Source organism: Bombus vosnesenskii, unplaced genomic scaffold, assembly GCF_011952255.1.
Source record: "Bombus vosnesenskii isolate JDL3184/JDL3185 unplaced genomic scaffold, Bvos_JDL3184-5_v1.1 scf7180000013349, whole genome shotgun sequence".
NCBI lineage: Eukaryota > Metazoa > Arthropoda > Insecta > Hymenoptera > Apidae > Bombus > Bombus vosnesenskii.
The window spans coordinates 1173280-1188021 of record NW_022882985.1 but is presented as its reverse complement, the minus strand read 5'-3'; the positions used below and the strand labels follow the sequence as shown (position 1 = coordinate 1188021).

At 33.3% G+C, this 14742-nt stretch overlaps 2 protein-coding genes and 1 long non-coding RNA gene across 5 annotated transcripts; 1 reads left to right on the top strand and 2 right to left on the bottom strand.

Annotated features, from left to right (window-relative positions):
• The first annotated feature begins 49 nt into the window (after positions 1 to 49).
• On the top strand, positions 50 to 2799 carry LOC117236501 (elongation of very long chain fatty acids protein 6-like). Its single transcript, XM_033499513.1, has 3 exons — positions 50 to 182; positions 1469 to 1858; positions 2264 to 2799. Exons 2-3 carry the CDS (start codon positions 1530 to 1532, stop codon positions 2760 to 2762), a joined length of 828 nt encoding a protein of 275 aa, XP_033355404.1. The 5' UTR covers positions 50 to 182; positions 1469 to 1529; the 3' UTR covers positions 2763 to 2799.
• A 1745-nt stretch (positions 2800 to 4544) lies between these two features.
• LOC117236502 lies at positions 4545 to 5193 on the bottom strand. The gene is made up of 2 exons (XR_004493861.1): positions 4860 to 5193; positions 4545 to 4814 (listed from the first exon to the last, which is right to left on the bottom strand). It is a non-coding gene; the product is annotated as an uncharacterized LOC117236502 (long non-coding RNA).
• A 4157-nt stretch (positions 5194 to 9350) lies between these two features.
• Positions 9351 to 11996, bottom strand: LOC117236462 (elongation of very long chain fatty acids protein 6-like). Of its 3 annotated transcripts, none has more exons than XM_033499437.1 (3): positions 10952 to 11996; positions 10448 to 10847; positions 9351 to 10321 (listed from the first exon to the last, which is right to left on the bottom strand). In XM_033499437.1, exons 2-3 carry the CDS (start codon positions 10786 to 10788, stop codon positions 9781 to 9783), a joined length of 882 nt encoding a protein of 293 aa, XP_033355328.1. In that variant the 5' UTR covers positions 10789 to 10847; positions 10952 to 11996; the 3' UTR covers positions 9351 to 9780. The 3 variants fall into 3 exon arrangements, with proteins under 3 accessions (XP_033355328.1, XP_033355329.1, XP_033355330.1); XM_033499438.1 differs by having other exon boundaries at positions 11486 to 11996; XM_033499439.1 differs by having other exon boundaries at positions 11490 to 11996.
• Between the last annotated feature and the right edge of the window lie 2746 nt (positions 11997 to 14742).

The following is a 14742-nucleotide window of genomic DNA, read 5'->3' as shown; positions in this document are numbered from 1 at the left end:
ACATAATTATTGGTAGTCATAATTAGTTGGTTATGCGCGCTCGTAGATATAGAACTTGGCATGGAACGCTTCGATTGTTTTCATCGAATCTAGGATCTGTCTGTACGAAAACTCAACACCAAAGTGAATTATTGCCTGGAAAAAGAAGAACAGTGTTTAATGATATAATCGTGCAATTAACTGTAAGTACTGACACCCGAACGTCTTACTTCTCAAAAAATTTAATCTAAATTCTAAAATTAGAACTTCAGTATCTTCTGTAGCAAAGTAAACATTTCTTTCTTTTTTTATTATTTAATTTGTACTTTACAGTTTGTCTAGGTAAACATGAAATGAAAAAGTTTTCATCAAGATTCGTGGAATTATTGATAAAATTATGAACAGATTTATCGTTTCTGAACAATTAAAAACTTATTTGTAATATTAGAGGTATCTTTAACTTTTAAACAATCCTGCGAGTTTATCGATCGCTTGTATTTTTCATTTTTTCCTTAGTGTCGACGCGTTATTTCGTTCTTTAACTTTATATTTTAAGCATCTTCCTTCAAATGTCGAATAAAAATAAAATAAGGATGAAACTGCAGGAAAGTTACCCCCTCTCCGATTTTAATATATTTTTTTTATTATTATTTAATTTGCACTTTACAATTTGTCCTGGACATTCGGTAAATTTTTCAAACTGATTTTAATATATGTTACAAAAATTTTGAGCCACCTTTTCTACAAATATAACCGGCATAGATGGCATTATATAATGTTAATTTATATTATATAATATATAATAGCAGTATTATATGAATCTATTATATAGGATATATAATATTTAATAATATAGTATTATATGTAATACTATAACTGATAATACCTTTAATATAAATAATTAATATTATAATTTTTTTTTATTCAGTTGTTTACATTCACAATTTGTCCGATATTAATATTATTAGAATAATTAAATTTGTATTAAAATTATTAGAATAATATTATAATGATGAGGAATTTCCTACCGTGATAGTCTACGTGTGTTTGACTCTTAATATTTGGCAGAAGCCCAAAATTTAATTATATTATCTACGTTCCTTAGCTTTCCAAAATGTTGTTTCTTTAATACTAATAATTTTTCAATATAGATACCTTATTAACTTTTTATAAGGAATTAATCTGTTCTAATCTTTGATTTTGATGAATGGAACCTCTGATTATTCAGAACAAAAATCTCAACATACTATTTGTTACATTTAGAAGAAAAAGAAAATAGCAATTAAGTTAGAAAAATTTACCAAATGTCCAGCTGGAGAAATTGTAAAGTACAAATTAAATAATAAAAAGAAAAAAAAATTTAGAAATGTCCAAAGTTATCCCTGAGAAATTAATTGGATATAGTGTTTTGTCTTAATAAATTTGTTCTGCTAAGTCTGCAATTCTTCGAATTTAGGAAAAAATCTTAACCGTTTGTTTTTCTTTTCAGACAACCGATAGTATTCTCTCTTAATTTTGTTAAAGTGAACGAGTGTAAAAAATATTACAAAATGAACGAAGTGAATTATTTCATGAATGTCACTGGTCCCGAGCACTGGATAATCTTTGACTTTGAAACAACTGACTTTATCTGGAACGTTCTGATATGGATGAGGAATTATTGGTGGAAGTGCTTTTACTATACTGCTATTTATTTAGTCGTCATTTTCACAGGGAAGCTTTATATGTCAAATAGACCAAAGTTTGATCTGAGAAGTGCACTCGCATTATGGAGCGGATTGCTTGCGATATTCTCCATTATAGGAACTATAAGAACAATGCCAGAATTGTTTCACATATTATACAATCACGGATTTTACTATAGTATTTGTTCGAACAGGTAATTTCTATGTTGAAGTATCGAAATGTTTTCGAACGAATCATACATTAAAAGTCAATCGTTAATTAAACTGTTGTTACTCGCTCGTTGCACTCTCGAATCATCAAATGTCTCTGTTAAAAGCGTTTTTTGATATCTTAAAAGCGAGCGAGTTCTAACGACATCGTTGTCTTTTAAGCTTGTATTGGCTTGTATGACGTCGTTAATTGGAAACAGCATTCGTTGCAAAAACCTCGATTCTTGCCTGCACTTTTAATCTCATTTCCGCGCAACGAACAAGTAACCATATTTCTCATTTCGTATTTGAAACAACACGCGCATTATAAAAGTTTATTCATTGGTGAAATAATTTTCTGAAAATATTTTATATTTATTATTCTAATGTTTCGCATTATGTGCTTTTAGTTACTATACTCATGATCATGTGTGTGCTTTCTGGTCAAGCTTGTTCGCCTTATCAAAGATCGTAGAACTTGGCGATACTGTCTTCATTGTGTTACGAAAGCAGCCATTAATATTTCTACATTGGTACCATCATATAACGGTTATCTATTTCACATGGTACTCTTATGCGCTACTCATGGGAACATCCAGATGGTATATCGTGATGAATTACTTTGTCCATTCCTGGATGTACTCTTACTATGCTCTTAAAGCAATGGAAATCAAACCACCAAGATTCATCGCCATGATGATTACTACGATGCAGCTAGTGCAAATGGTTGTAGGTTTCTTTGTAACTGGCGCGGCTTACTATTATATAAAGATTGGCGAGAAAGAATGCCACGCTACGACTTTCAACGCCGCTTGCGGTTTGCTCATGTACTTCAGTTACTTCGTTCTATTCGCTATGTACTTTTACAAGACCTATCTGTCTGGTAATAGCAGGACGAAAGTCGAATAGGAATACCATAACAATAGAACAAACGATTTTGCAGAAATGCTATTTAAAATCGTGTTACTTATACTGCATGCAATATTTACGTTTGTATTTATAATAGTTTTATTGTATTTTCGACCAATCGCGAAGAAACACGTCAACGGGAGTCGTAAATCTCCGTTACGATTATAATAATCGACGCCGCGAATAGATCGATCCTTTGATTTCCGTTGAGATAATAGGGGTGGTTGAGGGGGTATAACACTGCGATTAACAGGGTTATAAACTATGTATTTTTAACACTTAAGTTACACCGTTGCTTGTGATATACGTCGTAGACAATGATTTGGCGTATAGAGATGCGATACACTGGCACGATATTCGTTGGTAATCGAGCAGGCTCTTAGAGTGTTTTGTTGACGTAGCAATAAGGGAGACTGACCCGGTACTGACACGTTGACTATTCTAACGTTGAAGAATAAGTAAAGTACAGTGACGATGCTGTATCGGGGGAAAGCTAATGATGGGTGTGTCTAGCGCACGGGACCATCGGATTTGTTGATGACACTTTTGGTTAGGAAAGTGAGGGCAGTAAACATTGCTTCTGATTGGATAAAAGAAGGTTGGTGGACCAGGAAGGGTCTTAGCCGCCCTCGATACAAGGTTGCTAGTGGGAAGCATGTACGTGAGAAAAACTAACTTTCCCGTGTCAAGCCGTAGTAGACAATAATCTTTAGAAAATTTTTTTTTATTTATTTGTTAAAATTACAATCAATTCTCGCGTTGAGAACCCTTTAGAAAATGATTTAGAAAAAAAGATACTTGTTCGGTCTGAAGGACCTTAGCTAGCAAATTCCTGAGATTTACTATGGTTTTTTTTTATTTATTTGTTAAAATTACAATCAATTCTCGCGTTGAGAACCCTTTAGAAAATGATTTAGAAAAAAAGATACTTGTTCGGTCTGAAGGACCTTAGCTAGCAAATTCCTGAGATTTACTATGGTTTTTTTTTTTTATTATTTATTTGTTAAAATTACAATCAATTCTCGCGTTGAGAACCCTTTAGAAAATAATTTAGAAAAAAAGATACTTGTTCGGTCTGAAGGACCTTAGCTAGCAAATTCCTGAGGTTTACCATGGGTCCTTAAGACTATTGAGTGTACGCAGTAAGGATGAGCGAACATCTGATTCCCATCTTGCCCGCGGTGTGTAACCTAGTCTAGGTACAGTGTCGCCCGACGTAACATTTATTATACGAAATATTTTGAAATCTCACTAGTACTGTAACGAGACACGACTATCGTGATTACGATGGTAAATTTTGAAACGGATCTGAAAATGTAGAAACATTCGATAACTACACAAAAAAGATCCTTTGCATAATTGCACAGTCGTCCTTATCGCTATAAGGCGAAGGTTCGAGATCAAGTAGTGTAACATGATCCTGTGTCAGACATCGCTAAGACAATGTATCTAGGTAGTAGTTCAAAAGCGAAAGTTTCTTATTTACAACTTTTTTAATGTTTTAAAGTAAACTTTTACCGACGTATTTGTAAGATCTTTCTGATTGAAACGAGACCAAACATGATATAATTTGAGTTACATTTACTTATTGATATGTATTTAATTATCGTTTATCAAGTAAGCAAACATACTCAAAATTATATCGTGTTTGGTCTCGTTTTAATCAGAAAGATGTAACAAACATATCGGTAAAAGTTTTATTGATCATAAATTAAAAATAGAAAATATTGAGTTTTGAGAAACGATTTTTCTTCGTTTCTTACTCGTGTTTACGTTCTTTTCTACGTTCGGTATGTCTAAGATCTGAGTTTTGAGGAATAGGATCGTTTCTGCATCTCCATAATTGCAACACTTAGGTCCCGATTTTCGTGCAATTATCAAACGGTTTGCATATGTAGAAGTTACAAGATATTTATTGAAAACGTACACTTCGTAAAAACCACGAAGGTATTTGACAGTCAATTATTCACCATGTTAATAAGCTATAATATTCAGTCCATCCTTAGCACTAACTATATGCTTAAGGCTATTATTTATACTGTATATTAACTTCTATATGCATATGTTACGGGCGAAATCCGCAAGGCACGCGGATACGGTTCTGTCGGTACAGTGCAGAATTAAATGTCGGCCACTTAACAGCACAACGCCTGACGGGCATCGATATATTCACAATTATAACTCATGTAACAGCTTAGTACCGGCACAACAACGTTGACTTATCCATGCGTCGGCAACATACGAGATCACTATTGCCCATATTACAAAAGTATCGAAATTTACTATTAAAGAAACGGCTATAATAGCATTGTTACTTGATGAGAAAGAAGACAATAGAAAAAGAGGAGAAAATACTGAGTGTATAGAAGTCTGGGATTAAGAAAGAACGAAGGTGAATTTCATACACTACATATGTATATGTATATATATATATATATATGTATATGTATATATATATATATGTATATATATATATATATATATACATATGTCAACGACCCAATTTCAGATATTATTTAAAAAAATCGAAAATGTTATACAAAAACGAAATACAAATTTTAGACAAGCAATAACGTCCATAGAGAAACTGGCAATATATTTAATTCTCGCTTGTCTATAATTTCACATCTTAATACGTCCCTCGGTGACTGTCATAAGAAATGAATGAAATGAGAAGATAAATAATATTATAAATCCCTTTATCGAATATAAGAAAATAAATATTTAGGTTATTGAGATTTCGTATTCTTCACAAAGAATAAATCTATGTGATAGGCGTACAGCTCTTTCGTTCCTGTCACAGTGTGTACTATGCACATTTGCATTCTGTTCTTTCTTTTTCAAAAATATGACAATGACTCTTTTTCGTAGAAATCGTATGTCCGTAATGACCATTATAAGGCGCCACTTGGATTGATATTCCTTGTACATATATTGTGTATAATTTACAGAGCATTAGAATCGCGAGTGACATTTGTGCGTGATGCTATGTATGGTTACACCAAAGAATGTATAATTTTAGCTAGAAAAAGGTATGATTGAAGCTATGAGAAAAAGGTGACTATGCTACTGAGGATAAGTGGGTGCAGTTCTATGTAAATAATGTGAATTTGTCTATGTTGGTCTGAAATACGATCGAATATATAGGTTGGACATTCCAGGGGGAGGGTAAGGGTTAAGGTTAGAGTTAGGATTAGGTTTAGGTTTAGGTTAGGTTTAGGGTTAGGGTTAGGTTTAGGTTTTAACAAAACTCTTGACAAAGCAATCTCGGAAATTGTGCTTTACAAGTCGCTTTTACAAACAGACACTAGAGAACGCTGCGATCGAGAAGTTAACGCTATCCTTCGATGAAATCGTTGAACATAAAAAGAATAAACTAAATTGAGATTATTCAATGTAAAGTAAACTGAATACAATTACAATGTAAAGTGGCTAAAATAAACTACTCTTCATAGTTTTTCACCAATTATTTAAAGTATTTGGTAAAGCAAAATGTTGTTTAAATAAATATCAATTATGAGTCATTATTAAATATGTATTATTACCTCCAACAAAAAAGTTGAACAAAAATATAACTTCCAAATCAAACCTGTACCTATATATTTAATAATTTATATTTGTCGCGTATATCCGGAAGTAAACTATACATTTTTTTAATGCGTTAAAATATTGTGTTATTGTTAACACTCTATAATGTGTAAATAGTATCTTGTCCAAAATATTATTCATAATTGAAACATTTCAATGTTATTAAATTTTGTATTGAAGAAGCAAAATTATAGAGCCTACAAAGGTTTTTAATAGTAAAAAAAACTATGTATATTATATGACATTTATTAGATATTAATTAGATGCATAGTAATAGCATATGCAATATAATCGTAGTAATAATAAATTTAAGACAGAAGTCGGTGACTATTACCATTATCGTGGTACGGCTTTTCCTTCCATCCTCACTGCTAGTTGGCCCGCCGTGGGTCGAATACGAGGAGATATTCGACAACCGTGAGATCGAGCTTCGACATCGACTGCTAATTGTGATGAAATTCGGTTAAATGGAAAGCTCCGTGTAATTTTAACAGGAACAGAAAACTTATAATTGCGATACTTGTCCCGACAAGCCGAGGATGCATCTTGACATATGTTTTATAAATTATCGCAAAAAAATACAGAAAACATATTACATACATACATACAAATACATATACCAATACATATACATATTCAATATAAATATATATACATATTCAAGATGTAAATATATGTCGGATTAACACTGGGAGTAAGGTTTTGGGCGTCAGATGTATCTTCGCGGGAATTAGTCATTGATGCGGTACAACACAAATGTAGTTTACTGCAATAATGGGATTGTTACAATCTTGACAGTTAGTCACGGCGATTAGGCACTCGCGAAGCTAGCGACAATGGCCTCAGGTTCGTTAACGAATCCACGGTCAACGGGATGACGAATGCGATGTCATACACGTATGACTCAACGTACAAGTAAAACTTATGTGAATGAATTAACTTGCAGTCCAAGTGGAACTGTCCTTATATATTTCTCTCGCCACCTCTCGGATCAATCTTTGTTTTTAAGGAGAGCCATATAATCATTCCATAACTCTGTCAGGTACACGTCCCTCCCGTGACCGTGGCTACGTCCAGTGACCCGCTATGTCATTTCGAGCCCGAACCCATCGTCATAAAGCCAGATTGGAACATTAAAACAATTTCTTATTTTTATTACTTAAGTATAGCTATAGTAAAAGTCTGGACTAGGGTATCGGGGTTTTTCTCAACATTCCAGACGGGGAATCCTGATACCCCGCGGAGGGCAGGGACACAGCTCAGCACACGCTGGAGCTCTGCCCGGCGTGGGAGCTGCCCCGCTACACCCTGCGGCACGTCATAGGAGAAAGACTGACCCCCTCGGCGATTGTAGAAGCGATGTTGAGAGGCCACAGGAATACGAGGCATTCCGCCTCTTATTCCAGAATAAGAGAGAGAAAGAAAAACTTGTAGGATAAGACGATGGAGGAGGATGGCAGTCAGGCGGCCTAGAGCCGCCTCATCGCCGTCTCAACGCACCACGACTAGAGGGGGCGATAGCGCTAGGGGCAATGTCCCCCAATGCCAAATTAAACAGACGGAGAATTTCAGGACTGGCTCGAACAAGAGGACGCGGGAAGGGGGTACAACAGAAGATAATTCCTGGGGCACTCCTGTCATACGCGTAGGATGGTCATCGTGGGGTTTTAGTCGGTAGGAGTCCGACACTACTCTGCTGTTACCCGATTATTAGCAACAGCGGAGTGTCCATGAGGATTTCTCCACGTACAAAAAAAAAAAGAAAAGAAAGGTATAATGTTTAATCTTTGAATATCCTGCAAAATTTGACATACATTTTCGGATAGTGTAATATCGTGAAAATTAAGGATATAAATTTTTTCCGATTCCTTACAATTTATTAATATTGAATTAAATATACAAACATAAATTGGACAGAAAACGATGTTTGTTTAACTGAAACTAAATGCGATACTCGTATCTATATTAAATAACTTTACAGTTATTTGGCCACTCTCGTCGCAACGATTCTAACACATTCTGTCTCTCCCCGCCCCCCCCCCCTCTCTCTCTAGCAACTCGATCAATTCTCTCGACAACTCTGACTCTCGCAACACACACACTTTTCGACTCGACACTCTAACCTTTCGGTCGCCCCACCGTGAAACACGAAACCGTCCTTCTGATCTAACGTCCTTTAATGTTTTTCTCACATCTCTGTAAGAACTAGGTGACTTTAGTCGCATAGGCGCTCTTAAATGTAAACGAACCACAGAAGGACGACGCACACGGTTTTTTCTAATTTCAACCGACCTCTAATTTAAATTACTTTACGATATTACAATAGGTTTCAAATTTTTCTATTGTAATCACGGTAGTGTTTTATTACAGTGCTAATGAAATTTCATGTATTTATAAAAATTTTCATGCGTTACATATTAAGTATTGGTTAGGATGCACGATTCCACCGAGAAATAACAATGACATATGCAGGGTAACGAAATCAAAATAGCCTAAAACTTAAGTGATATGTACTTCTACAAACGAAAATACGACGAAAATGGTGGACAAAGATCATTACGTTTGGAATTTTGTTTATTAGATATTGACATTTGAAAATTAATCAAAATTCCCTTGTGAGTTGGCAATCCTCAAACTTCGCATCTTTCAACCGGTGTGCTGCAAGAACATGTGCAATATCTGATAATTTAGTCCATTGATCTCTTTTCCCTTAAATTGCAAGATAAAAGCAGTGGTCATCCGGTGTAAATATCTTGTCTCAATATAATGCAAAAGATATAATACAAACGCAAACTCTTACAATTCGCTGTAACACGATTCGGCAATTGGATTGTACAAAATAGTACACAATGAGAATTCTTTATGCGCAAGCACTGTCATTTGAAATTTTCATTCGAACAAGCGTATACATTATCTCAGATTTGCTCATGAAATTTTAGAATACTGAAATCTTAAATTTATCTTTAGTTCATGAAGTATTAATAATAATTAATATTCTTCGCTATAGAAAAATAACAATTCGAAACTTTTCTGATAAAAAGTCGATGATATTTTTCACAATTATTGATTTTTGAAATGTTACATTTCTAAATATTTCTATACTCGCGAACTCTTTTGTCAGAAACTTCATAAAAATTCGTCAAAAGATGCTTTTGGATTTCAAGGAGCTCCTTGTTAATTCATTGATAATACATGTAACGCTGATCCTGCTAAACTAGTCATCATAAAATTGATTGCTAAATTAAATGTGCAACTAATACTTATCACTAATATTATGCATTTTCATTTATCACAAACATCTTTTACGTCTTTCAGTTAAGAAAGACTCGTAAAAGCTACATATTTCTAAGTGACATTTCCTAAATCGCATCTCTGTGTTTTCAAAAAAGCCTTTGAAGACTACCAAAAAGTTTTCCAAAACTTTGGTCTTTCATTTTATCTTGATCTTGTCATTGCTTGATGTTTTATTGGCATATGCCTTTTTAGCTTTGTCTCCAGATTCGTTAGATAGATAAGCCTTCTGGAAGAATCTAGCGAATAGAATGAAATAGCTGAAGTACATTAGCAACGAAAATTTGATGTTGGAAAGTGTAACGTTACATTCGTTGATTTGCATGTAGTAGTAAGCGGCAAAGACTATAACGCAACCTATAACCATTTGCAACAATTGTAGCATAGTGATTGTTATGGCTATCCATTTTGGTAGACTGAATCTCATTGCTTTCAGAGCGTAATAAGAGTACATCCACGAGTGAACGAAGAGGTTCATCGTAGTGAACCATCTGCCAGTCGCTGAAGTTTCCCCATAAGAGTACCATGTATAAAGAAGAACAGTTATATGGTGATACCAGTGTAGGAATATTAATGGTTGCTTTCGTAACACAATGAAGGCTGTGTCACCGAGTTCTACTATCTTCGACAATGTAAACGAGAACGTCCAAAATGCTGCAACGGGGTCTCGCGTAAGGAAACTGAAAAGCAAGTAATTACGTTTCTGCTGTGAATGAATATTCTGGAAATATGTACGATAATATGTAATAGGATATTATTCTTATACTGAAAATATTTTCAGGAATAAAGTATTAAAGTGAAATTACTTTGGAACACAAACGCTATAGTAAAACCCATAATTGCTTAAAGTGTGGAACATCTCTGATCCCATTCGAAGAAAGCCAAGAATGGAGAACGTCGCAAGCATCAAACTCCATAAAGTAAGCCAACGTCTTAGGTCGAACTTTGGCTTATCTGATAGGTAATACTTCCCAGAAAAAACTAGAATGACGTAGATAGCACAATATACGAGGCAGTATGGTAAATGATCATTCATTGGCGTCACGGTATCCCAATAAATAAAATTTTTTTCCAGGTTCAAGACGTACGAGTAATTAGGTAGAGACATCTGCATGTAGCTCATATTCTCCTTCATCTTATAATCCATTTTAACGCTCGTCCCGGGATTTGCCTTTTCTATCCAAGATTTTTATCTCTGTTGCCAATCTATTGAAAAAGAAGAAGAGTACATCGGATACGGTGTAATTTATATTCTGACGAACATGAATAATTGTTTTATGTATTTATGTAGTAGCGTATAATATAGTTACTTATAAATTATTCCGTGGTTTGGTGTAAACGTATATGGCGAATTGCACGTTATCCAATTATGCTTTTTAGTACTCGTGTCACAAAATAGCGCCTTATCTTTAATAGATCCGATAACAAACTTATTCTTAAATTATATTATCTCATTAGCGGAAAAATGATAAACTATCTGGACTATACTATAATGGGTCACAACATTCAATAACAAAAATTGACGAAAATATGTTAACTTTATCTATATATTGTAGACCAGTTAATTTTTTTAAATGTTGTGTACTTAGTTTTTGCACAACTCTGCTAATACTAATTGTCTGTTCAAATTGACTGTTTGGTGATTTTTATGAAGTGTATTCTTTCAATGAATATCTCTTAATTTCTATATACATCTTCAGATACGTTTCAATTTCACCGATACAATTACGTTAGTTGTATCTCGTTACAGGGCTAATGAGATTTGAAAATATTTTTTAAAATACTCAAACACTTTCACGAGCCGCTGTGTATACAAAATATATAATATATTTGAGTGTTAATACCAACGTATATCACAGAACAAAATTCTTCTTGTACGATGGAAAATCCAACTTAGTCGATTCCAACGTTAATATCTCTTGTATCCAGTAAAAACAATTAATTCGATAAACGATTGAATTTCTGCTGAATTCTTGTTCTTTCTGTAACCAGAAAAATAAGACTGAAGACCAATTTATAAAAATCATTGCTACTTGGCCGTAAAGTTCCCACTCCTGATACTGAATTAATAAATATGAATGTATACATATGATATATTCTCACATAACAGGCTTATTGGATATGTACGTTGGATCGAAGAATTTGCTTACCCATGGCTTTTTATGTATATCTATCATTTTAACATGTTATAGTGACTTTAGTACGTACTACATCATATTTTTTATCAAACGACAATGTAGATTTCTTAAATGTAGTTTCTATTACGGTGAATTTTTGAAAGGAATGTTCCAATGATCTTTAAGAATTTTATTAAATGACTTTAGACAATAATTTCATTTTTATTTTTACGCTGAAAATCAAAATTCCAATTTATCCGTATTTTGTATAATTCTTTGAGCTTAGAACACAGGTGAATTTTCTTAAAAATGGATCAACATTCAATAACAAAAAGTGACGAAAATATATTAACTTTATCTATACGTTGTAGACTAGTCCATTTTTTGAAATGTTGTTTACATAAGTGTATTTATTTTGAATTTGAACTTCTTCAGATTTAACAATATCCGAGATTCTACGAACAAGAAGAGATTCTAAAAAATAGTATCCATTTATATATATATAGTAACTATTTACATCTCATTATCTTTCCTACATAATTACTTTTAACCTTGGACTTCTCTGACTGTAATGAATATAAACCAATGATACTATGACGACGTATAATTAATGTATATTTATCGCAATTAATGCCTTTCATTGTGTTAATACTTAGTCAACCGCACGCGCCACGGGGTTCACTGTACATCTTTCCAAACATCGAGGACTAATATTCACTACTTAAAAAACAAAAGAGTCTAAAAATTACTTAAGTGGTCAATTATATTTTGCGGTAATGATGTTATTTAACCATTTCACATATTGTTTATACAAACTATCAAATTAAAAGTATACATTAGAAGTATACAAAAATATAGGTAAAATTACAAACATTAAAGATGATTAGAGATAAATAACGCGACTCGAAGGTGTAATTAAAAATTCATAATGCATTTTAATATCTTTTTACAATGTGGTATCGTTCGATTATAACTTCATTTAGTCATAACCGATAGTGTAATATTTGAATTAATTTTAACACCACTAGATCGCTGTATTTTATTATATGCTGTACATTATAAAAGCGGAAAAAGTGGCGCAATTAATTGGGAACAATTCCAGATAAACAATAACTGATAATAACAAAAAAAAAAGTCAAAAAGGCAGATCTCCCTGTTCGGTCACGCAGCGATGTACTTTACAGAGGGGAGATCTCCCTATTCGGTTGGCTAAGTGTTAATGACAATTTTTCATCTTCATGATTTTTTAAATTAGAATGATTTCAATCATTTTTTAATATGTTACCGGCAGTATGATTTTGAATGACTTTTCCCTACGGACGGTTCTAATTTCCAAGATATTCGTAAGAAATTTGTAAGAAACAGTAAGCGTACGCGTTGGTATCGGTTGCCTGCTACGCGGCGGTTTGTAACGAAACGTGATAAAGTACGACGCGTACCGAGCGAAAATTCAAAGTCGATTTTCTCGAAGACAAAGCCCCGAACGAAAAATTGTTATTCTATATTTTCGACTTCTTTTTTCGCGTAGAATCACCCCCTTTCCGCTTGTACCACCAGTTACCCATCACCCTGTATAATATGATTATACATTATACATATCTATCAGTTTCATATACGTTTCAGTTTGCGAATGCAAACTGCTCGTAAAAAAATTTGATGAGATGATTCCTGTAGACGATACATCATACGCTTTCATACGAAGCACGCATGAGGTTGGTGGCATGAGCTTGGGCGCCGTATGTCAATTTTTCGGGTACTATAATCTTTCGGCAGCGTAGTATTTTTAATTGTTGAAACTATGTCAAGATCCAAGACTGACGGTTATATGTATAGGAGAAACTCGTTGAATATGTTGACCTTTAAAAAATCACCGAAAGTAAAGGAAGTAGCTTTCCTATAAGTTCATCTCGATGTGTAAAGTCCTTCTGGGCATCTAGAAAATGTAATAAATTAAATAACATTGTAGCTTACATCATTTATTAGGAACATCTCAAACTTATCTTTATTCGAAGTAAATGTTAGAATGGAACTGTTATTTCAAGATCGGAATAAAATAATTGATAAATATCCCCTAAATATGCAATTATCAGGATAATGAATTCTAATATCCAGTGGACGAACGCCTGTAGTGTTGTGTTAGTATTGATATTAGTTTCAGCAATTTCTTAAAACAAGTTTCAAGCATTTCTAATACATACTATCATAAACAGGAAATATTCATATTTCGGAAAGGAATAGTTTTAATCAATTTTTGGATTTGTGTGTATATTGTATAATTTTTTTTTTTCACTTTTATGGAGGATAAAATATGACAGAGTTTGATCACTTATTTATGAAGCACCCTGTATAGAAAGTCTATATCTATATACATACATTTAAATTATACAACTATGTATAGAATTTGTTTTAAACAGAATATTATACATAATATTGAGTTAATGACTATAAGATTAATATTCGCCTACTGTATAATATTCTTCGACGATACGTTTAAAAAAATTAATACTTTGAACAAAAATTGGACGAAATTTTTTTCGGACGAATATTAGAGGAAAATAGTGAAGCCAAGAAAAAGCTTCTAAGAATGTTCAAAGAAATTACGCCGGCCATGTTCAATTGGCATAGCCAACACAATGGCTACACATGTAACAAATAAGATTGCATTTATTATTGCAAAATTAATGGTATACTTACATATAAATATATGTACTTGTCTCGTGATTTAACAGAGAATTGCCATTTTCTTTTGTCAATAGAATCACATCAAAGTTTCAGTATCCATGTTGACTCTATTGCTCATAATAATATTGTGAAAATTATAAACTATGCGAACTGTCTTGTGCATTTTTGTGTGTTATTTCCTGAATAGAGAAGTACTTATCGTAAATAAAAACCTAATGAACTAAATAGCGTGTACGCTTGCTTGAGGCTTGAAAGTACACTTCTAGTCAAGAGTAAAAACAAGTTTACATTAGTAAGGTATT